Here is a 24,851-nt window from a genome sequence, read left to right as displayed (position 1 = left end):
TGGATCACTGCTCATTCCATTTTAAAAAATGACATGGGAGGGTGCGACACTGGAACAATTCCTGTGTGACCATCTGCTAGCTCACGATGGTTCTACCCCGTAAGTCACTGGAGAGGGAAGAGCGAGTGAGCGAACGTTTGAAAGCACCAGTGAATGACCGGTTTAAGCGAACGTGTTATGTTATGTCATATCGAAGGGGTTTATTAAAATGTCCCCCGTAAAGACTTGAAATGTAAGGTCTCAGATGGACCACCGTTTAAATGTCTCAAGGTCCTCACAATGAACAAATCGGAGTGCTCTCACGAGGCACAGATCTGAATGTCCTCACGAGGTAGGCAATAGGTAGCTCTACGAGGACATTTTTATTCACCCAGAGATTGACCTATTTTTAGCTCTTCACCGGCTTCTGGCCGGTAAAGTTGGGGGTGGTGAGTGAGTGGGTTGATGCTGGTTAGAGCTCTGAAATGTCCTTGGTGGTGAGTAAACCGCGGGAATCTGCAGTCGGTCTGTGTGCCCCATGTCTTTCCTGTTTCTCTTACAAAGCCGTTTTTTCGTCACGATGCCCTCAGTTAGATTAAGGACAGAGAGATATAGAGATAGCAGTGAGAGAGAGAGAGATATAGAGATAGCAGTGCGAGAGAGAGAGAGAGAGAGAGAGAGAGAGAGAGAGAGAGAGAGAGAGAGAGAGAGAGAGAGAGAGAGAGAGAGGGAGAGGGAGAGGGAGAGGCAGAGGCAGACAGACAGGCACTCAGTCATCACATCTTATAGAACATGGACAGCTTTGCCAAACTAGGAAAAGAGAAAGAGGCATACCTGGCCAGTTGCACAACTGAACACATTCAACCCGAAATGTGTCTTCTGCATGTAATCCAACCCCTCTGAATCAGACTATCGCTCAGGCTTTCAGACAGTGTAAGCAGGGAGGACGGGGGGGACAAAGGGGGGTGAGGGGGGTTGTGTCGCAAGGACAAACGACACATAGTCCGCTGCAGTGATCTGGATCGAATACAATGCAGACGGGGGGATGAGGGAATCGCAACACACCTCTCTTTCGCGCCCTCACCTCCAAACCCATTTGCTTGTCTTCAGAACTGTTGGACAGGACCACAGTGAAAAATGAGATGGACATGTGACGTGTTGATCATAGAGCACAGTGTGTTTGTGTGAGCTGACTGATTCAACACGCCACAGAGTTGCCGTAAGTTATAAAGGGCATCACAGTAGCTGGTAATGACATTTTCTGCCGAATAAAATAGGGTGCTCCGGGACTCAGTCATTTGACCAATTAGCAGAAGGTACACTTTTAGAAAGAAAAGGTGATGTCTAGAACCTGGCGGAGTTATTTGGCTGTCCCCATAGGAGAACCCTTTGAAGAACTATTTTTGGTTCCAGGTAGAACCCCTTTGGTTCCAGGTATAACCATTTTGGGTTCCATGGAGAACCCTTCCCAAAGAGGCTTCTCCATGGAACCCAAAATGGTTATACCTGGAACCAAAAAGGGTTGTCCTATGTGGACAGCTGAAGAACCCTTTTTACTAAGGCTGTAGCATGTGAGAGGACTTAGTTTTTTAGTAACACCCTGTGGCTTCAATCCTGTGTACTTCTCTCTCTTTACTTACGTCCTTGGTGTGTGTACAGTACATAATCACACACTTCCGAAATCAGACACGCACTCACGTGTGCACGCAAGATGCCACAAACACACACCCATGCATCTCAATCACCCCCCCGCCCCCCCAACCTCATGCCCTTCATGGTCCGCAGAGTCCCGTGTTAGATGACCCCCGTCTGGGGCTCCAGTGTCAGTCTCGCTTCACCGCTGGGTCTTCATAGATCTGGTGCACCAGGTTCTTCCCTAACCCGCCTCTCCCCCTATCCAGTCTAGTCTCCCTGGGGTGCAGACTTGGCCGGTGTTCCTTCCTCCACACCTTTTCCGGGAATATCTATCCGGTGCTGCTTCGCCTTGCGTTTCCCCTCACTTCTTCTCAAGTAGCTGTCACCTGATTCCCCTTAGCACCAAAGTGAGAGGCGGGGATGGTGGGGATGTGGCTGGCGGCAGAGGGGTCTCTGGCTACATTCCAATATCATTGTAGAATGAAACCCAATGGGAAGTTTGTTTTTGTGCTTACTACAGCGTTTTACCAACACAACCATACATTGTAAGTGGTAGTGTATTGGGCATGCATTGTAAGTGGTAGTGTATTGGGCATGCATTCTAAGTGGTAGTGTATTGAGCATGCATTGTAAGTGGTAGTGTATTGGGCATGCATTCTAAGTGGTAGTGTATTGAGCATGCATTGTAAGTGGTAGTGCATTGGGCATGCATTCTAAGTGGTAGTGTATTGGGCATGCATTGTAAGTGGTAGTGTATTGGGCATGCATTCTAAGTGGTAGTATATTGAGCATGCATTGTAAGTGGTAGTGCATTGGGCATGCATTCTAAGTGGTAGCGTATTGGGCATGCATTCTAAGTGGTAGTGTATTGGGCATGCATTCTAAGTGGTAGTGTATTTTGCATGCATTTTAAGTGGTAGTGTATTGGGCATGCATTCTAAGTGGTAGTGTATTGGGCATGCATTCTAAGTGGTAGTGTATTGGCATGCATTCTAAGTGGTAAGTGGCCATTATGGATTTTGGAACGTAGCCAAATCTTATGTCGATGGTTTCTTGTCTCTTCGTATTGCGGAGCTATGGTACTTCGTCATTCTTGCTATTTTACTGCTATGAATGTGCTTGAAAGTTTGCTTTCATTCTGGTATTGAGAAAAGTGCACACTACTAATATCTATAACAAGCTTCTCGGTGATTGCTAAACACAGAACAAGTCATCATTTGGTGTCTTACAATGATGCTTATTGACATATTTCATGGACCATCACACTGAAGAAGCATAAAGGGCCAATGCAGCTGTTTTTATATCAATATCAAATCATTTCCAGGTAAGAATTTAGTACCTTACTACAACAGAACACAGCAAAAATGGCTTTTTTAGCAACAACAACAACAATTCTCAAGCAAGAGTGGGGAGGGGAAAACTAGCTGTTATTGGCAGAGAAGTTTATAACTTTATTTGTTATTGGTCTTATTTTTTATATTTCTTATTTTACCCCTTTTTTTCTCCCCAATTTCATGGTATCCAATTGTTTTAGTAGCTACTATCTTGTCTCCTCGCTACAACTCCCGTAAGGACTCGGGAGAGACGAAGGTTGAAAATCACATGTCCTCCGCTGCACAACCCAACCAAGCCACACTGCTTCTTAACACAGCGCGCATTCAACCCGGATGCCAGACGCATCAATGTGTCGGAGGAAACACCGTGCACCTGGCAACCTTGGTTAGAGTGCACTGTGCCCGGCCCGCCACAGGAGTCCCTGGTGCGCGATGAGACAATGATTTCTCTACCAGCCAAACCCTCCCTAACCCGGACAACGCTAGGCCAATTGTGCGTCGACCCACGGACCTCCCGATCGCGGCCAGTTGCGACAGAGCCTGGGTGCAAACCCAGAGTGCACTGCAGTACAGCGCCCTTTACCACTGCGCCACCCGGGAGGCCTCTGTTATTGGTCTTATTAACCACATGTTGATGTTACCATGGAAAGCCAAAACTCCCTCTCCTTTAAACCTGCTGATCAGAAGGTCCTGTGTAGATTGTGTTTTCAACCAGCAACTATCATGAAATGACACAGATACATTTTCATTCACACTTTTACAGTGTTAGTTTTATCAGCTGTTGCACGATATGATACAAAACACAGGGAAAATTGCATTTTGACTCCACTGGGCCTTTAACTTGCTTAATGCTGAATGACCGTAATATCGTATACTAGATCTCAAATACCAGTAGCTTTTTTTTAATGTGTACAATTCAAAATAACCTGAAATATATACAGTAGAACTCCCAAACTCCTATATGCCAACACTGTTGAGAAACCTTTGGTATGGGAAGTCACAGTTACTCAAATCCACAGTGAGAATTCCTCATTCGAATTCAAAATAACATGGTGAGAGAAAACGACTTACCCCTTTCCCCGTCTCTTCTTTCAGGCTCTGTCCATTTCACACGCTACCTCGCCATAGGGTGCTGCTTTCTCACACTCACTGTGTTTGCGAGCCCCACCAGGCCATTGTTCAGCATAAAACAAGTGAGACGTTTTGTACGGTTGTACCTTCATTTTACATAGCTGAGATCAGGGGAACGAAAGTGATCTGTAGTGTTCCCGAGAACCAGTCAATAATGTGTTCAAAAAGGATTCCTAATGTCTACAGTAGTGTAGTCAGTGGGGTGATGATGCCTATAATAGAGTAAACACACTCCAATTCACGTCACGTCATGATGTTCAGTGCTTCAAGCCAAACCCACTCCATGTCCACCCCTCCCTCCCCACCTGTGATATTTCAGACGCATGTCACACCTGCATTACCTGACCAATCAAACATGTACATAACTAGCTTACCAGTTCCATAGCAAGCTGCTCCGTCTGCGCTAATTGGTGGAGTAAATGAAAGATTTTAATAATAATAATAATGATGATGATGATGATGCACTTGGTCTAACTCAAATCCTTGTTACCGACTCAAGGTTAAATCCAAAGTCAAAGCTTTTACACCAAGAAGGTACTTCATATAACTCTTCATATAAGGTTTCAGTCATACCCCCTAAGATAATACATCAATGAACCACTTGGCAGGTAGCCTCGCGATTAAGAGCGTTGGGTTTGAATTCCCTAGCCGGCAAGGTGGAAAAATCTGCTGTTCTGCCCTTGAGTAAGACAGTGATACTGACTTAGGAATGGTACTCAAGGGCAGAACGGCACGTTTCCAGCTCAGGGATTCAAACCAGAAACCTTGCCAATACTGGCCCAATGCCCGTAACCGCGAGGCTACCTGCCAAGTGGTTCATGTATTATCTTAAGGGGGTATGACTGAAATCTTATATGAAGAGTTATATGAAGTACCTTCTTGGTTTAAAAGCAACAGCAACTGCTTCCCGGGCGCCGACGATGTCAATGAAGGCACCCCCCGCACCTCTGGGTTAAATGTGGAAAACACATTTCAGTTGAATACATTTAAGTTGTAAAGCAGACCAGGTATCCCCTTTCCCTTCCCTAAAATGTAACCTACCGTACAAGTTGCCCTTGACGAGCAGATATCATAGCCGACTGCGGTTGTGTCATTGCCGATATGCTTTGAACTCTTGAAGAAAAGATCCTACATGAAATCAAATTGATGGTGGTTATACCGTAGTAACAATGATCCAATATCATAGTAATGGAACACGGTGTTATGTTAATAATGGAACACAGTCTTATGTTAATAATGGAACACAGTCTTATGTTAATAGTGGAACACAGTGTTATGTTAATAATGGAACACAGTGTTATGTTAATAATGGAACACCGTGTTATGTTAATAATGGAACACCGTGTTATGTTAATAATGGAACACCGTGTTATGTTAATAATGGAACACAGTGTTATGTTAATAATGGAACACAGTGTTATGTTAATAATGGAACACAGTGTTATGTTAATAATGGAACACCGTGTTATGTTAATAATGGAACACAGTGTTATGTTAATAATGGAACACAGTGTTATGTTAATAATGGGACACATTGTTATGTTAATAACGGAACACAGGCAATATGTTCATTTAAGTCATTTATCTATCGTACACTCAAGGTCATTCGAAATACACCTACATCAATTTAGCACTTTTACATTCATTTGACATGATTGTCCAGCCAAAATATTATCACTATTTGACAGAGTCTCACTTCCTAAAACACGGACATGTGAGGCAGTGGAGGAGCAGTATTTGGCTGTTGATCCCTGTCCTTGGTGCTGAAAGGAGAGAAGGTCTCGCTAAAGCAGTGGTTGTCATGGTGACACAGGCAGGCCCTGGTAATACTGTAATGATAAAGCTCTTCTGGATTGTGCCGCAGTAAACACTGCCACTAGGGTCCCGTTAAAAAAGCACCACACGAGCTGCATGCAAAACGGCTAACGGCTATGGGCTATGGGCCTATTTCTCCTCAGTCTCTCTGAGTATGTCACTTACCTTCATTCATCAACTCCTTAGTTCATTCATTCACTCTTTCTGTCTCTTTCTCCCTCTCCCGGGGTCACTCACTCCTTCATCATTCTTGGCTTGAATATTTTGTCACCCTCTCTCTTGACTGGGGAAATGGTTGACTTCTCCATTTACCTTTTTTCCCCTCCCTCCCAGTCTCTCTCTCTCTCACCCACCCTTTATTTTCTTCCTTACAGCCATTTGCCCCCTCGCTTCATTCCATCCCCACACAATCTCATCTCTCTCATAAACTCCCTTGAACACTTTCTCTTTTTCATTGTCCATTTCTCATTTTTCTCTCTCTCTCTTTCTCTCTCTCTCTCTCTAGCTCTCTCTCTTTCTCTTTCTCTCTCTGTATCTCCCTCTCTCTCTCTAGCTCTTTGTCTCTCTCTGTTTTGAATTTATGTTGATGCTCTTTCTCAATCTAATTGCAGAGAGACTCTATTGAGGCTTGAAGGTCATTGGACTAGGTACATGCACTGTATATAACATGTTATTCCCACAGAGAACCTTAGATCATAGTATACTAACTCACTGTGCTCTCTCAATGTCCGTCCAAAGATTGCTGTGTGAGTCCATATGGACTTTCTGTGCTGTCCAGAATCCTCCACCCCCACTCCTTTCCTCCACTCTATCAAGGGGATGCCTTGGTCCATGTCATTATGATGCAGTAAAGAGAGGGATGAGGAGAGAAGAAAAAGAGAGAGGGATGAGGCAGACAACACAGAGAAAGAGCCTCTGGAGATAAATAAGTGTGAAGTGCTACTCCACCTTTCATACTCCCTCCCTCCCTCCCTCCCTCCCTCCCTCCCTCCCCCTCCCTCCCTCCCTCCCTCCCTCCCTCCCTCCCTCCCTCCCTCCCTCCCTCCCTCCCTCCCTCCCTCCCTCCCTCCCTCCCCTCCCTCCCTCCCTCCCTCCCTCCCTCCCTCCCTCCCTCCCTCCTCTTTTCCTTCTCTTCTCCTCTCCCATTCTCTCTCTCCATCTTTCTCTCCTCCCTCTGCCCATCCTTCACGGTTACCTCAATGCAGTGTTCATGTAGCTACAAGTCTCTATCTGCGAGTGTTGCCCACACCTTCCTCCTTCCCGCCCATAGGCTGTTAGTCTTTTTCTACTAGACACACACACATGCTCACACGCTCTCACACACACACACACACACACACACACACACACACACACACACACACACACACACACACACACACACACACACACACACACACACACACACACACACACACACACACACACACACACACACACACACACACACACACACACACACACACACACACACACACACACACACCTGCATTCATAAAGACTTGATGAATCGCTTGAAGTGTAAACACACTCTTGCAAACACTACACACACACACACACACACACACGCGCACCTAAATATTGTAGATACACACTTGATGAATAGCTTGAAGTATAGTACATTTCATTAGCGGTCAAGCCACATGAGTATTTCAGTGTATCATCACTCCACAAGCACAGTAGAATCATTCACAACATACTATACGTAATCTGGATTGACTGAAGTGATGGATTTATCTATTGATCTGGTGTACAGAGCTACATTTTATTCAGTGAGGAAATGAGGCATTGCTAATGTGTACTATTACTACGGTATGAGCGTTATAGTTGATACAGCTGCTACTGTGACGGTGTAAGTCTTGCACAACATTTTTCAAAACGACTGGTAAAAGCGTTGCTTTAACCCTTTTTTAAAATCCCACCTTCGTCTATATGACTTGCAGTATTCTGTGGGGTCTAACTTTACTGTAAACACGTTCAGGTTGTTGCGTAGTATACCAACCTTTGTTTCACCTTGAAATATTCTGCTGTATTTATTGTGGTTGTGGTTAAAGATTTGTTCAAGGCATACTTCACTACTATTGGATTTATGTATTGTAGTAGACCCCATTACCTTTTAAACAATTGCAGTGTAGGCTATGCGGGAAATTGGTCAACGATTGTTGGTAAAAGATAGGTATTTTAAAAAAAATATCTCTTTCCCTCTGTAACGTTCGTCGTCCTCGTCTGAGGAGGAGTAGGAGAGATCGGACCAATATGCAGCGTGGTACGTGTCCATGTTCACATTCATCAAACAGAGAACACTAAACAAAATAACAACGGCGAATGAAACGAAACAGTTCTGTAAGGTGACATATACTAAACAGAAAACAACTACCCACAAATCAAGTGGGAAAAACAGGCTACCTAAATATGGTTCTCAATCAGAGACAACGATTGACAGCTGCCTCTGATTGAGAACCATACCAGGCCAAACACATAGAATGCCCACCCCAACTCACACCCTGACCAACTTAAACAAGAAACATAACAAAGGAACTAAGGTCAGGACGTGACACCTTCTTTCTCTCTTTTCCTGTCTTCCCTGGTGTTGAATGTTGTATTTTTACCACTATGGTCTGCCAGTTAGCATCCATTGTTTTTTTATTTTTTTATTTTTATTTTTTTAACCTTAGCCTGGACTAATGCCTAGCCTATACTATCCTAGCCTTGCACTTGCCTAGGCTAACTTACCCCTGCGCTAGGCCTGGTTGAATAACTACCCTAGCCCTGGACCAATGCCTAGCCTCAGCTATGCTAGCCCTGCACTAACGCCTATCTTTATACTAGCCTAGCCTAACTCAACACTAACGCGTCCTGCACGGCTTAAGTGCTACAGGCGCGAGAGAAGGTTCTGATTGTCCGGCCTTGTCCTCTGGTAACGCATCCATTTATCTTGTGTGTTTTGCTCCTGGTTTTATCCTTTGTTGTCCTCTATTCCATGTATATCCTCTTAACCCCCCTCTCATGTTCTCCTGTCCTTGTTACATCAACTGGTCCCCCTGCTCCGTCCCTTTTGTCTGCCCCCCTCTGTCTCACCACCTGTGCAACCTACATAACATTTTTCTGTGTTAGGCTCTTTTTGGCGGTGTGTGTGTAGCCAAGTGTACTGTGTGCATGTGTGTGTATGAGAGAGATAAGTTGAGAGAGACAGAAAGAGTCAAACAAACCGAGAAGGAAAATGCCTCTCAGGCAAGGCTTGTATAGCGTGATGGTAAATCTAATGTGTAATGTTTTTCCAGTATTCATGATTATGATGATGACCATAAAGTGCTCTGAGTATCACTACTTCTAGTGGTATTGCTAACAACCATCATCATCACCATCCTCATCACCATTGCCATCGTCGTCATCGCCATCGCCGTCATCATTGTCATCCCCATCATCCCCACCGCCATCATCTCAGAACCCGAATCGTGTTTCTAGTCCAACTAGAAGAAAGTCTTGCCTCCACCGTCGTCACCACCACCAACGCCATTGGATGGAAACGCTCTGCTCTGCTCAGTACCATCGCTGTGTGTACTGTCCTCAGCCAATGAGAGAGCGCTGTGTGTACTGTCCTCAGCCAATGAGAGAGCGCTGTGTGCAGGTCCCACTGGTTCCTCCTAGTTCCATGGGATGGGGGTGGCGGGTGGAGATGATTGAGGAATACAGCTCTCCGTACGTGTGTGTGCTCGTGTTTGTGTGTGTTAATGTGTGTGTGTGTGTGTGTGTGTGTTTATTTGTGTGTGTGTTTGTGTGTGTGTGTGTGTGTGTATGTATGTGTTTATGCATGTTATAGAGGAGGGGGAGCACTGCAGCAATCTGGAAAAGGTAGGTCAGACAGAGTGGAGAGAAACATGGCAGAGGAGAAAGGAGGGAGAGAAAGGAAGAGAAGAAGATTGGAGAGAAATGGGGGGTGAGAAAAGAGGAGGAAGAACAGAAGGTACATAAGGTAGAGAGGCCAGGACATGGGGCGTCAGACAGACGTAGAGACAGAGACGTGAAGAGAGACTTGGGACAAAGAGCCAAAAGACTATTGTTGCTTGGGTCCCATCCTGAATGAATTGGTGTGTTCCATGTTACTCATCCCTGACTTCTCTTTCACAGGCTCTGTAAAATTCAAGAATGAAAGGAAGCATTGTATTTCAGATCCCCACTCAGACGTAGAAACAACACGCACATTTCTCTCCATTCATATGGTCTGCCTAGATGGTCATCCATAATTACTGTTGTGCCAATCAAATGCAGCGATACTGGCATATCCTTTAAGTGTATGTATATTTTTTAATGTTTTATGGCTTTCCAAGAAGGTCACTCGCTACTGTGAGATGCTACTGCTTTTCAGCTAATCTCTGCTATACAGAACATAACTTAAGTTCCTTTTCTTCAGATTTTCTCTACAGATATAGATATGTATCTTCTGATTCTAAATGTGGATTGATTTGAGTTCAGTGAAAAAAAATTGTAGCCCTATAAAATGTCCTTTTGCCCTCATGGGGGGAATGTTATTCACATTTTTTCATAATTTCGTAATTAATCAACATTATTTAAAATAGACAACCTAAAATCCAGTGTTTCTATGTCAAGCTTATCACATTTGAATACTTTCCGAATGTATGCCAACAAAATATACCGCCTCAGTGAGTAAGTGAGGAAAAAGAGAGGACGGCGAAGAAAATAAAGAGACTCTCTTTTTCCAAAACTGAGTCACCATCTCGTTATAAGAAACGGTCTGGGCAGATTGAATATCTCAGTGCCGGGATGCTTTAATAACTTTGCCCGTTTGTTCTTTGTTTTTGCTCTCTGTCCAAGAAATGAGTCCCGGAGGACAGAGAGAGTTTTGGAAAAGAAATGAGCTAGGTTGTAGTTCTGTTTGTAGATAGGGGTATTCTCCTGAGGCAGAGAGAAAGAGAGGCAGTGTCCAAACAGCAATTGAAGTACACTAATGACACTCAGTGCTTTTTAGTGTATCCCATTGCTTTCTTGTCAGTGGTGGTGTATAGGATGTCATTTTGTCAAAATGGTCAGGAGATTCCATCTTATTTAGGCCCGCGGCTAATGTTTAACTCCCATCCCCAAACTGAAAGGCAGACACACCATTTACCAGATGCTTTTAAAATCGAATCAAATCACATTGAGTGCATGCATTTCTTGTAAATGTAAGTGATCACTGTGGGAATTCAACTCATGACCTTGGTCACACGCTCACCAACTGAGCCACACAGGATCACTAGGACCACTCTAACCAGATATGGTTTATTGCAGAAAAAACAGCACTCATGCAAGAAGTATACCAACAGACAATCATAACATATGCTAGGCTAGTGGGTACAGCAAATGACAGATTATACAAAGACCCTAAAAGAAACATATTGATTGTTTTAACAGCTTTCTTATTAGAATAATTTAGAATGGTCTTAATGTACTGTTTGAATTCCTTATAGAAAATGAATGTACATTTATGAATGACATTTTTCGATTAGCACAATTAGATTGATGAGGTAAAATTGTTTTTCTTTATCCTTATTATAGTTAAGGAAACCGAGCAACACATTCTCCTATAAATTTTTTAAAAAGTAATCAAGAATATTGACAATTATAAAACTATTAATATCTATCCATAATTTCTTTACATGGAGACAATGCTAAAATAAATGCAAAACTGTTTCTGGATGCTCAACACAAAAAGTAGAGTTAATGTTAATGTCTTTGTTGAGTTTCTTTAGGTAATGATTCTCTTGGTAATACTTATGGATCATTCTGAAAGAGACCTCTTTGACCTTGTTAACAAGCAGGTATTTTGTGTGGTAATAACCAGACTTTTTCCCAACAGATATTAATGACACATGTATTCCAATAAATTGTGACAAGGAATGGATACAATATCCCTTTGAAATAAAGCACGTATACAGTAGGTCTGTTGTTCTGAGGGAGCGAGGAGAAACACAGTTTTCCTATTGGAGAGTCAACTGGATTAAGCGAGGGTAGGTCAAGAAGGTGAGGTCTGGTTACACCTCTAAACAACGTAAGAGTTCCAGATGGAATAGCATCAAAGACTATGGCAAACGTTCTATGAAAATCTGATCATTTTGTAGGAATCTTATCAATGTTATAGTTACAAAGTAACATACAATTGAAGACACCAAAACAGGAGAAGATATAATGAGGGATGAAATTCCAAATGTGTAGCCCAATTTATCTTAAAATTATTATTCAAAGTAGGAAAATCAAACAATTGAGACCACCATATGTGTTCACAATGACAGATTTCCTAATATAATCTGTATAATTTTTCCAGGTGAAGTTTGAAAGCATCTGGTCAACCGCTTTACCTATTTTGTTATCAAGATGTAGGGACTGGGCTGCAAAAGTAAGTCTGGAGACACTTTCAGCTTTAGAAAGCAATACTCAACCTTTCAAGGATAAATCCCTCTTCAACCAATGGTTCAACATCTTTTAGTTTCTTTCAATAAATTATATGGAATTTAATGAGCATCTTTCCTGTCGATCCTTAGATCCTTAGGTATGTTACTTTTTCCTTGACTGGATTATTGCATATAGAGGGTATCACACAGTCTTTAATAGCAAACAATTCACACTTATTAAGGTTTAGGCAAAGACCAGATGCTTTGGATTTTTAAAATCACATTGACTGCTCTAGGAATCTGGTCAGCATCTTTCAAAAAGAGGGTGGTGTCACCTGCAAGCTGAGTTATGATAATATCTCTGTCAGCAATAGAGATCCCTTTTATATTGCTGGATTTAACAAAACTTGTAAGAAGTTGGGTTGCAAGCAGAAAGAGGTAAGGCGAAATGGGGCAACCTTGCCTAATTCCTCTTTTCAAATCAAATCTAGAAGTGCCATGATTTAACGTAATGGAAATATTCCCATTCATATAAAGAGTTTTAATAGTACTACAAAAGAATTCCCCAAAACCAAATTTCTCAAGGGAGAGAAATAGAAACTCATGTTCCACTGTATCCAAGGCTTTATAAAAGTCTAAGAAGACAATAAAACTATTTTCGAAGATTAGATCAGAATAGTCAATAAGGTCTAACACTAGTCGGATACTATTAGATATATGTCCATTCCTGATGAAGCCAGATTGCGTCTCTTCTATAATTTAGTTCAACACTGCCTTCAATCTTTTTGCAAATATAGAGGCTAGTATTTTGTAGTCGTTATTGAGCAGACAGATAGGACGCCAACCAGATATTGTTACATGGCTATGGTTATAGACTGAATGTTGTCATTTAGTTACGGGGCAACCCATAAAACATTTGCGGAATTAGTTCACACAATTAATAGAGTTCGAAACTAAGTCTGGCATATCTCAAATGAACACTTCAAGAGGATAATATTCAGTTCGAAGCCTTGTTGAATTTTGATTGATATGAAGCCTCTGGCTGATTGCCCTCCTGTTGTGCTGTCTGAATTGATCAATGGTTAATACACAAGTACCAGGTTTTAGCACCCATGCCGTGCATTATACTTGATATTTAGTCAGGTGTCATTCTCACAATGCTTTATAGCAGTGTTTACCTCACTCGGTCCTCGGGACCCCCAAGGGGTGAACGTTTTGTTTTTCTGCCGTAGCACTACACAGCTGATTATTATAATCAACTAATCATCAAGCTTTGAATCAGCTGTGTAGTGCTAGGGCAAAAACCCAAACATGCACCCCTTGGAGTCCCGAGGACCGGGTTTTGAAAACCCTGTTTATACAGTAGCACAATAATAGTGGTAGTATAAGGAATACAGTATGGTGTTAGGTTCTGAACAAATGAAGCAAAAACTCAAAACAGACGGCTAGAAAAAGCTTGAACCAAAGTTTATTCAACCCATTGGATGCTTTAGCTGCAAACACACTTTGCATATTATCTAACAGGCATTTATTTGTCATGATGAGGTTAGAGGTATGACTTCTCAGAACTGTCCATCTGTTTCCCAAAACTGTTGTCTTTGAGGTCGAGCGGTCTGGAAGCAGTTCCACTTCATCCTGTCACTTCTCCATGATAGTTACAAGTGACCATATGTTCACCTTACTCAACAGACTTTGGACATACAGTGAATTCGGAAAATATTCAGACACCTTGACCTTTTCCTTTTATTTTCCCATTACAGCCTTATTCTAAAATTGATTACATCTAAAATTGATTTCCCCCTCATCAATCTACACCCAATTATCAATAATGACAAAGAAAAAAATTGTTTTTAGAAATTTCTGCAAATGTATAAAAAAAACTGCAATATCACATTTAAACAAGTATTCAGACTCTGTTGGACTTTGTTGAAGCATCTTTGGCAGTAATTACAGCCTTGAGTCTTCTTGGGTATGACGCTACAAGCTTGGAACACCTGTATTTGGGGAGTTTCTCCCATTCTTGCAGATCCTCTCAAGCTCTGTCAGGTTGAATGGGAAGCGTCGCTGCACAGCTATTTTTAGGTCTCTCCAGAGATGTTCGATCAGGTTCAAGTCCGGGCTCTGGCTGGGCCACTCAAGGACATTCAGAGACCTGTCCCAAAGCCACTCCTGTGTTGACTTGGCTGTGTGCTTAGGGTCGTTGTTCTGTTGGAAGGTGAACCTTCGCCCCCAGTCTGAGGTCCTGAATGCTCTGGATCAGATTTTCATCAAGGATCTCTCAGTACTTTGCTCTGTTCATCTTTCCCTCAATTCTGACTAGTCTCCCAGTCTCTGCCGCTGAAAAACATCCCAGAGCATGATGCTGCCATCACCATGCTTCACCGTAGGGATGGTGCCAGGTTTCCTCCAGATGTGACGCTTGGCATTCAGGCCAAAGACTTCAATATTGGTTTCATCAGACCAGAGAATCTTGTTCCTCATGGTCTGAGAGTCCTTTTGGTGCTTTTTGGCAAACTCCAAGCAGGGCTGTCATGTGCCTTTTACTGAGGTGTGGCTTCTGTCTGCAGACATGGTTGTCCTTCTGGAAGGTTCTCCCATCTCCACAGAGGAACGCTGGAGCTCTGTCAGAGTGGCCATCGTGTTCTTGGTCACCTCCCTGACCAAGGCCCTTCTCCCTTGATTGCTCAGTTCTGCCCATCGGCCATCTCTATGAAGTGTCTAGGTGGTTCCAAACTTCTTCAATTGAGGAATAATGGAAGCCACTGTGTTCTTGGGGACCTTCAATGCTGTGCCTCGACACAATCCTTTCTCAGAGCTCTACGGACAATTATTTCAACCTCTTGGCGTGGTTTTTTCTCTGACATGCACTGTCAACTTTGGGACCTTATATAGACAAGTGTGTGCCTTTCCAAATCATGTCCAATCAATTGAATTTACCACAGGTGGACTCCAATCAAGTTGTGGAAACATCTCAAGGATGACCAATAGAAACAGGATGCTCCTGAGCTCAAGTTCGAGTCTCATAGCAAATGGTCTGAATATTTATGTAAATAAGGTATTTCAGTTTGGATTTTTTTTCTAAATTTGCAAATATGTAAAAAAACTGTTTTCGCTTTGTCATTATGGTGTATTGTATGCAGATTGATGAGGACAAACATGAATTTAATCCATTTTAGAGTAAGGCTGTAATGTAACAAAATGTGGAAAACGTCAAGGGGTCTGAATACTTTCCGAAGGCACTGTACATTGTGTTCACTTTTTCTCTTACAATACAATTCCATACACAAAGTTCCTCTTCAACATTAATTGACACATAACATATACTATATATTCATTATGCAGATAACATAATCACTAAGGTCTAATATAGTAACATGTGGAAGTATATTTTAGGTTAGAACCCAACAATTACTATCATGTGTGTTAATTGGAGGATGATAATGTCTTAGCAATATTGTTTCTTGCAAGTAACTCTGCATTCACAGAACTTTTGAAAAGTAGGGGGTTAATTGCATTACTTAATGGTGAGTATTGGCTTCCGGTTACTGTTACCTTGCACTGGACTGTAATGGATTATGTTGAGGATAAAATAGAGTGCCATCTCAAGCACTTTAGGCTTTAGGGATTTCCACTGTATGAGTAATATAGTAGTTGTAAGGGTCAAAATGTTTGTAGATACATAATGTAGAATGGAGCTGTCAGTCCTTTTACTTTGTGTATAATACTTTGACTTAGGTGCGAATTGTAATTTCCCCAACATTACACATTTTCAAATAATCAGACTGGCTAGTTGTTGGAGCATCAATTTGGGACCACATTTCATCATGCTGGGCCACAAACAGGCTCAATGCCACATGTTTCAGACCCTTTATGTTGAACATTCAGTATGAGGGAGTGAGCACATGCCCCATCCTGATTTTGAAACCTATTCAGTGCACTCTGAGATACATTAATATTTATAATTCATCAGCTTTTACCGTTTACGACTCTCTTTTCCCATCACTTTATTTTGTGTCCTATCCGTCTTTCTTTTCTTGCCCTTTTCTCTGTGTCGGGGCTGCTCCAATGAGACAGTAGTACTCTGTATTCTCATTCCAGCCTTTCCTACATTCTCTCGGTTTATGACGTGTGGCTCCCGGTTTTCTATTTTTTTCCACCACTTCTCCTTGGACTGTCATTGCCGATGACCATTGCGGCCTTTTTGATAAGTGTCAGATAGAGTATCCCTCAGTGCTTGGTCCAGTTTGACCCTGCAGTCACTCTCCAGGTCAACAATTATCCAATTTAGGTGTCTAGTCAGGTTTAATCATCTGGGCTCATGATCTCATCTGACTGAGTAATGCCCTGCAGTGTCCTGTAGGGGCTGACTAACTGTTGAGCAACACACCATCTGTTTTTCTAGCTATGTTGTTTGTATATGACTGTAACTCTTCTCTCCTTCCTCTCTCTTTTCTCCCTTACTGTCCCTCTATCTTCAACTCTTTCTCTTTGCCTTCTGTCTTCCTGCCTTCCCCCTCCTCTCTCTGGTTCTTTCTGTTCTTCTCCTCCAGTACTGCGCATTCCTCTCCCTTCTGTTCATCCTCATCTCCATCTCCACCTTCTGCATGGAGACGCACGAGGCCTTCAACACCATCTACAACAAGACGGAGAACGTGACGGAGGGAAATGTGACGCGCGAGGTGATCGTCTACGAGGTGGTGACCGACAGCTGGCTTACGTACGTGGAGGGCATGTGCGTCATCTGGTTCACCATTGAGGTGATGGCACGCGTGGTCTTCTGCCCGGACAAGGTCGAGTTCTTCAGGAGCACCCTCAACATCATCGACTTCATTGCCATCATGCCTTTCTACCTGGAGGTGGGGCTGAGCGGCCTGTCCTCCAAAGCCGCCAAGGACGTGTTGGGCTTCCTGCGCGTGGTCCGCTTCGTTCGCATCCTTCGTATCTTCAAGCTGACCCGCCACTTTGTGGGGCTTCGTGTCCTGGGCCACACGCTCCGTGCCAGCACCAACGAGTTCCTCCTGCTCATCATCTTCCTCGCTCTCGGAGTGCTCATCTTCGCCACCATGATCTACTATGCCGAGCGCATCGGCGCCGACCCTGATGACCCTACGGCTGCCAAACACACAAACTTCAAGAATATCCCCATTGGTTTCTGGTGGGCCGTGGTCACCATGACCACTCTGGGCTACGGGGACATGTACCCCGAAACGTGGTCGGGGATGCTGGTGGGTGCACTGTGCGCCCTGGCAGGGGTGCTGACCATCGCCATGCCTGTGCCCGTCATCGTCAACAACTTTGGCATGTACTACTCACTGGCCATGGCCAAGCAGAAGCTTCCCAAAAAGAAGGGCAAGCACATCCCCCGGCCCACCATGCCGGGCTCGCCCAACTACTGCAAGCCTGACGCTCTCGCTATGGCCACCGCCTCGCCCCATAGGATCCTGGGTAATGTACTCGGCGAGGTGATCGGGTCTGGAGGCTTCGACTGCCCCCTTGCTCAAGAGGAGATCATAGAAATCAACCGAGGTGAGACATTTCTGTTTTCATTCTCTGTTTTCATTCAGTACCATATTTTAAGAGGCAGACTGCAAGTTAACAAACTGGCTTCGACCTTGACTTGTAAAATCTGCAGGACTTCATTAACACAACATGGAGCTTTGCTGAGCATCTGGGCATTCTACCACTAGCCTCCCCAAGGGCGTAGAACACAAACTACTCCGTCAAAATATTGTATTTTTGGCAAAGAGGTTGTGAAACTGCACAGTTTAGCATCAACAGATAGGCAATCAAATTTTGAACAGGGATTTGCACAGTAAGTGGAGGATTCTGGTCTGTATAAGATTTAGGAATCTGAATGTTATCTGACAGCTAGTTACAGGCACTCAGTAATCTCAGTAATAGTACAGTCCTGCAGATCCATGAGGTGTGGGGTGTGAGTTGGGGTTTAGAGTGCCTATGTCCCTGATAGGGATAGATTGGGGGCGGGAGGGGGTGTGGGGGGTGGCTGATTCTGAATCTGCCCTTGAGAGATGGCTAGCCCATCAGAACTTATGGGTAATTTATAATCAACTGGTGAGTCCACATTTGCCGAGAGGCCTCCATCTGCCCACGTAGAACAAACACAGTGCATAAAAAATGTACCCATTTGGATCTGTTTGCAACAGACCAATGTGCTAACGATTGGTTCAATGTTTAAGATTACACTAGTATGTAATGCCTTTTTCCTTTGGCATGGTTATATACAGTGGCAACTTTACCATGTAAATCTTGGTGGAGCAACAATAAATACATGTGGAATGCATGCCAGTAAAGCCAGTACACAACACAACACTAAACAATACATTAATTGCACTATAACGGTGCCAAACGGTGCCCACAAACTATTCGGGCCTACATAAAGCTCTCCCAACAGCAGTCCCAACATCTTACCAATGCTACACCTGGCAGTGAAACAATTCATTCAGCCTCATTTACTGCCTTTTAAAAAACATAGCTGATATGGCTGACTTGCTTAACCTGTTGCGACGAGCCATCCCGGATCCGGGATCGTGAATACAGCCTCAAGCTCATTACCATAACGCAACGTTAACTATTCATGAAAATCGCAAATGAAATGAAATCAATATGCTAGCTCTCAAGCTTAGCCTTTTGTTAACAACACTGTCATCTCAGATTTTCAAAATATGCTTCTCAACCATAGCAAAACAAGCATTTGTGTAACAGTATTGATAGCTAGCGTAGCATTTAGCGTAGCATTTAACGTTAGCATTCAGCAGGCAACATTTTCACAAAAACCAGAAAAGCATTAAAAAAACATTTTTTACCTTTGAAGAACTTCTGATGTTTTCAATGAGGTGACTCTCAGTTAGATAGCAAATGTTCAGTTTTTCCTGAAAGATGATTTGTTTAGGACAAATCGCTCCGTTTTCTGCATCACGTGTAGCTACGAAAAAAACCTGTATCCAGGATTGTGTAAATCTATTCGCAAGCTCATTAGCATAACAGAACGTTAACTATTCATGAAAATCGCAAATTAAATGAAATAAATGTGCTAGCTCTCAAGCTTAGCCTTTTGTTAACAACACTGTCATCTCAGATTTAAAAAAATATGCTTCTCAACCATAGCAAAACAAGCATTTGTGTAACAGTATTGATAGCTATTGATAGCTAGCGTAGCATTTAGCATTAGCATTCAGCAGGCAACATTTTCACAAAAAACAGAAAAGCATTCAAATAAAATAATTTACCTTTGAAGAACTTCGGATGTTTTCAATGAGGAGACTCTCAGTTAGATAGCAAATGTTCAATATTCAGTTTGTCCAAAAAGATTCTTTCTATAGGAGAAATCGCTCCGTTTGGTACATCACGTTTGGCTACCAAAAAAAACCTGAAAATTCAGTCATCAAAACGCTTAACTTTTTTCCAAATTAACTCCATAATATCGACTGAAACATGGCACACGTTGTTTAGAATCAATCCTCAAGGTGTTTTTCACATATCTCTTCGATGATATATCGTTCGTGGAAGTGTGCTTTCCCCTCTGAATCCCATGGGAAAATGCCTGCAGCTGAAGATTACGCACAAATTTAGACAAAGGACACCGGGCGGACACCTGGTAAATGTAGTCTCTTATGGCCAATCTTCCAATGATATGCCTACAAACACGTCACAATGCTGCAGACATCTTGGGGAAACGACAGAAAGGGCAGGCTCATTCCTGGCGCATTCACAGCCATATAAGGAGACAATGGAAAACAGAGCCTCAAAAATTCTGCTCATTTCCTGTTTGAAGTTCCATCTTGGTTTCGCCTGTAGCATCAGTTCTGTGGCACTCACAGATAATATCTTTGCAGTTTTGGAAACGTCAGAGTGTTTTCTTTCCAAAGATGTCAATTATATGCATAGTCAAGCATCTTTTTGTGACAAAATATTGCGCTTAAAACGGGCACGTTTTTTCATCCAATAATGAAATAGCGCCCCCATAGGTTGAAAAGGTTAAACAAATGTGGTTTCTAATGACAATTGAGATGTACAGACTATGGCATAAGGGGACGACAAGCGGATAGGAGGCAATCTGTAATTTCAATTAAGACTCTTAGCAAGCTAGGATCGACGCAACTTTAGTCAAAATAACTATTTGTTTAGCACTTTTGAAATGTATAGCGACAGAATTCAGAACATTGGCCATTTTTACAGTGTTCGCCCTGTACACCAAGTCAGAACCATAGGATAAATTAAGGGGGCATATAAGCAGACAATGAGAGCTCTTATAATATTCAATGATTACATTTCTCTAAAACAGGTTATAGGCTACAGTAGAACAGTCAGAACAGTAGGCGAAATTAAGAGGCGTAAATTGACCAAATTATTAGGGTGAGACACATGGGCTACTAACATCTTACTTACACAACATACACTTAGTATTACTTTCTTAGCCACAGTATACATATCTCCCTGGAATATTACATAATTTATGAAGCTGCATACAATACATTTTGGACTCACATTGTTGTGCTCGGCTAACTTGAACAGGAAGGTGGTGCGGCGGACCTCCGAGTTAACAGTTGTTTTGAGCACTGCACAAATCATGCTTCATTGACAGCATGGCCATGTTGAATGTTTATCATTTTAAACTTGGAAAAGAGCCCCTTAATCCTAGATTTGGGACCACACAGCCACGGTCACTGATTCCTTCCAAACCACTCCTTGAATTTGCGATTTCCAACTTGTTGTGTAATGTTTATGTCCATTGGCCATGAGCACCGATACGTTATCTATAATTGTCGACTTGATTCATGATGATGACTGCTATCCTAAGATTGTGAAAGTATGATGTTGACATGATCAGTCCAATCAAAACTACTGTACACCCCCATCCCCCCCAAAATATATAATATTTTCCTTTAAAAGAATGTGGGGCTCAAAACAGGTGTGACGGGTTGTCCACTGGTTGTATATCACCTAATATAAACCCAACATCCACATACGACAATAGATCACATGTGTTTTGTAGGCCTTGAGAAATCATTAGTGAGTCAGCAATAATAGTATTTTATTGCATAAGCGCCTATAGTACCCCACCACTCTCTTACTGTCTTTCACGCTCTCTCTTGTTAAGAATTTTGTTGTAGGTTGTTAGTAGGCTGTTGAGTGGGAACTCATCTGAGATCAGATTTGACAGCTGTGTCTGAGGCAGTGGAGGCTGCTGAGGGGAAGACAGCTCATAATAATGGCTGGAGCGAATGGAATGGCATCAAACACACAAACACATTAATTCCACCCATTCTGCTCCAAGAGCCTGTCCTTCCCAATTAATGTGCCACCAACCTCCTGTGGTCTGAGGATACAGTGCCTTCAGAAAGTATTCAGACCCCTTTACTTTTTCCACATTTTGTTAAGTTACAACCTTATTCTAAAATGGATTAAATCCCTTAAAATTCTCAGCAATCTACTCTCAATACCCCCATAATGACCAAGCAAAAACAGGTTGTTAGAAATGGTTGCAAATGTATTACAAATAAAAAACAGAAATGCCTTTTTAACATACGTATAATGACCCTTTGCTATGAGACTGACCATTGAGCTCAGGTGCAACTTGTTTCCATTGATCATCCTTGAGATGTTTCTACAACTTGGAGTCCACCTAAATTCAATTGATTGGACATGATTTGGAAAGGCACACACCTGTCTATATAAGGACCCACGGTTGACAGTGCATGTCAGAGCAAAAACCAAGCCATGAGGTCGAAGGAATTTTTCGTAGAGCTCAGAGACAGGATTGTGTCGAGGCACAGATCTGGGGAAGGGTACCACAAACTTTCTGCAGCATTGAAGATCCCCAAGAACACATTGGCCTCCATCATTCTTAAATGGAAGAAGTTTGAAAACACCAGAACTCCTCCTAGAGCTGGCCGCCCGGCCAAACTGAGCAATCGGGGGAGAAGGGCATTGGTCAGGGAGGTGACCAAGAACCCAATGGTCACTGGCAGAGCTCCAGAGTTCCTCTGTGGAGATGGGAGAACCTTACAGAAGGACAACCATCTCTGCAGCACTCCACCAATCAGGCCTTAATGGTACAGTGGCCATACGGAAGCCACTCCTCAGAAAAACGCACACAACAGCCTGCTTGGAGTTTGCCGAAAGGCACCCAAAGACTCTCAGACCATGAGAAACAAGATTCTCTGGTCTGATGAAACCAAAATTCTACACTTTGGCCTGAACGCCAAGTCTCAAGTCTGGAGGAAATCTGCCACCTTCCCTACGGTGAAGCACGTTGGTGGCAGCATCATGCTCCAGAGCACTCAGGACCTCAGACTGGGGCGACGGTTCCCTTTCCAACAAGACAATGACCCTTAGCACACAGCCAAGACAACGCAGGAGTGGCTTCAGGGACAAGTCTCTGAATGTCCTTGAGTGGCCCTGCCAGAGCTCGGACTTGAACCCGATCGAACATCTATGGAGAGACCTGAAAATAGTTGTACAGCAAATGCTCCCCATCCAACCTGACAGAGCTTGAGAGGATCTGCAGAGAAGAATGGGAGAAACTCCCCAAATACAAGTATCCCAAGCTTGTAGCATCATACCCAAAAAGACCCAAGGCTATAATTGCTGCCAAAGGTGCTTCAACAAAGTACTGAGTAAAGGGTCTGAATACTTATGTAAATGTGATATTTCAGTTTATTTATTTTTTATACATTTTGAACATTTTTATTAAAATGCATCAGCTCACACCCTCGACCCACCTCCTATATAACCTATATAACCGTGCTCTGTAAACAACAGTGGCGGGCAATGAGGGAAATGATTACTTACGGGCCCTTCACAACAATGCGGAGAGAGAAGACACAATGAATAAATACACAACACACTATTTTACTGAATCTGTCTTTGCTTATGCATCTCGTGTATCTCATCTGCAGTATTAAATTGTGATCAGTTTACATGCAGTAACCCCCCCCACCCTCATTCCTTTGGCTATTTTCTTATATACCTTTTTCCAGTGATGGGAGACTGGGGATTCATGATTTCTGTATCGTCGGGCCAAGGTGCCATGCCAAAACCTTCGATATAGCAGCCAATCAAAGTCCCTCAGCTTGCAACCGCAAGCTCTCTGATTGGGCCAATTGAATCATCAAGTCTGCAACTCCTTCCCTCAAACTATGTTCCAATGTCCGTACTAACATATTGCGGAGAATGAAGCAATGTAATGGGCATGCATCCTAAATGGTATGCTAGTGTGGATGTGGAAACACGGTCCAGTTTGGCCTCAGTCTCCCATCACAACCTTCCTCCTCTACTATCCAGATACCTCACTTCTCTCCTCCTCTCCTCTCCTCTCCTCTTCCTTCATTCCTTCTCCTTCACTCTCTGCTTCTCCCTTCCTCTGCTTCCGGCCCCCCTTTCCCTGTCTCCTTCTTTTCCCGAAAGATTCCAAGCAGAACGGCGACGCGGCCACTGCGGCCCTGGCGAACGAGGACTGCCCTACTATCGACCAGGTGCTGAGCCCGGACGAGCGGAGTCCCGCGGGGCGAGGGGGCACCGGAGTAACCCGGGAACGCTACCAGCAGGACCGCGCTTGCTTCCTGCTCAACACCAGGGAATTCCGCGCCACAGATGGGAATGTGCGGAAAGGTACGTCACTCCCACAGGGGACAAAACCGTAATCACATACACCACATAGGTCAGCAGAGCTACACACAAGATGCCATAAGGCACAAGCACTGATTCAGATAAACATATTCTCTGCATATAGAAGATGCTAATAGGGCAGGTGCACAGGGGACAAATACGTACAGAAGTGATGTATACATGATCAAATACAGCATATATGGGAACTGATTTATGGTTAGTTACTGAGAACACGCAGACAGACACATGCAACGGCCAAGAGCATTGTGGGAAGAGCCCTGTTTGTGTGACAGAGAGGTTCCAAACACTAGTTTCTGACAGGACACAACAGCACCCACGTACAACATCTTTACTCTTCTGCTCTTCTTTGCTCTGGCCTCTATGTTTCCACCTTGTCACCTTCATGCTGTGACACTTCCATCACACTTGGTATCACCTTTCTTTCTTCCTGTCTGTATTTTCTGTCCCTCTCTCTTTCATTCACGGCCTCAAATTGTCATCCTCCATTTTCTCCTTTGTAATTCTCATCCTCTCTCACGCTCATGGCTTCTCTCTTTCTCTCTCTGTCTCTTGTACATAGACAGTTGACCATGCATTAATTGACCTCTCGTCACTTCTGTTTCTCTTTCTCTCTCTCTCTCTCTCCCTCCCTCCCTCTCTCTCTCTCCTGCCTCCCCTCCTCACCCTTGTTTGGCTGACTCCCACTTGATGCCCTGTCCCCCCCACCCCCTTTCCTTGTCCCCCATCTTTGATTCCATATCCCCATTCTTTTCCCTCCTCTTTTCCTTTCCTCTTCGAAACATGCCTTATTTACACCTGCTTACCCCATGTATTCTCTTGTTCTGATCCTGAAACGCAATACCTCGATCCATTTCTTTACGGCTGCAACAAACCTTTTTTACCACCTACAACCACCACCACCAAACCTGCACCAAACACTTCT

The 24,851-nt window shown here is 43.3% G+C and overlaps 1 protein-coding gene across 4 annotated transcripts in view; it reads left to right on the top strand.

Annotated features, from left to right (window-relative positions):
* Positions 1-24,851, top strand: part of LOC124048395 (potassium voltage-gated channel subfamily C member 1-like) — a 77,397-nt gene that overhangs the window by 23,326 nt on the left and 29,220 nt on the right. For 3 of the 4 annotated variants that reach the window (XM_046369146.1, XM_046369144.1, XM_046369143.1), the window contains exons 3-4: positions 16,831-17,806; positions 23,708-23,911. In XM_046369146.1, the coding sequence (XP_046225102.1) occupies positions 16,831-17,806; positions 23,708-23,911 (1,180 nt within the window). Of the gene's footprint in view, positions 1-16,830; positions 17,807-23,280; positions 23,582-23,707; positions 23,912-24,851 lie in introns of those variants that run through there. The other variant, XM_046369147.1, reaches the window with a different exon arrangement.

Source organism: Oncorhynchus gorbuscha, linkage group LG11, assembly GCF_021184085.1.
Source record: "Oncorhynchus gorbuscha isolate QuinsamMale2020 ecotype Even-year linkage group LG11, OgorEven_v1.0, whole genome shotgun sequence".
NCBI lineage: Eukaryota > Metazoa > Chordata > Actinopteri > Salmoniformes > Salmonidae > Oncorhynchus > Oncorhynchus gorbuscha.
The sequence above is the reverse complement of the archived record's forward strand: the minus strand, read 5'-3'. Positions and strand labels throughout refer to the sequence as shown.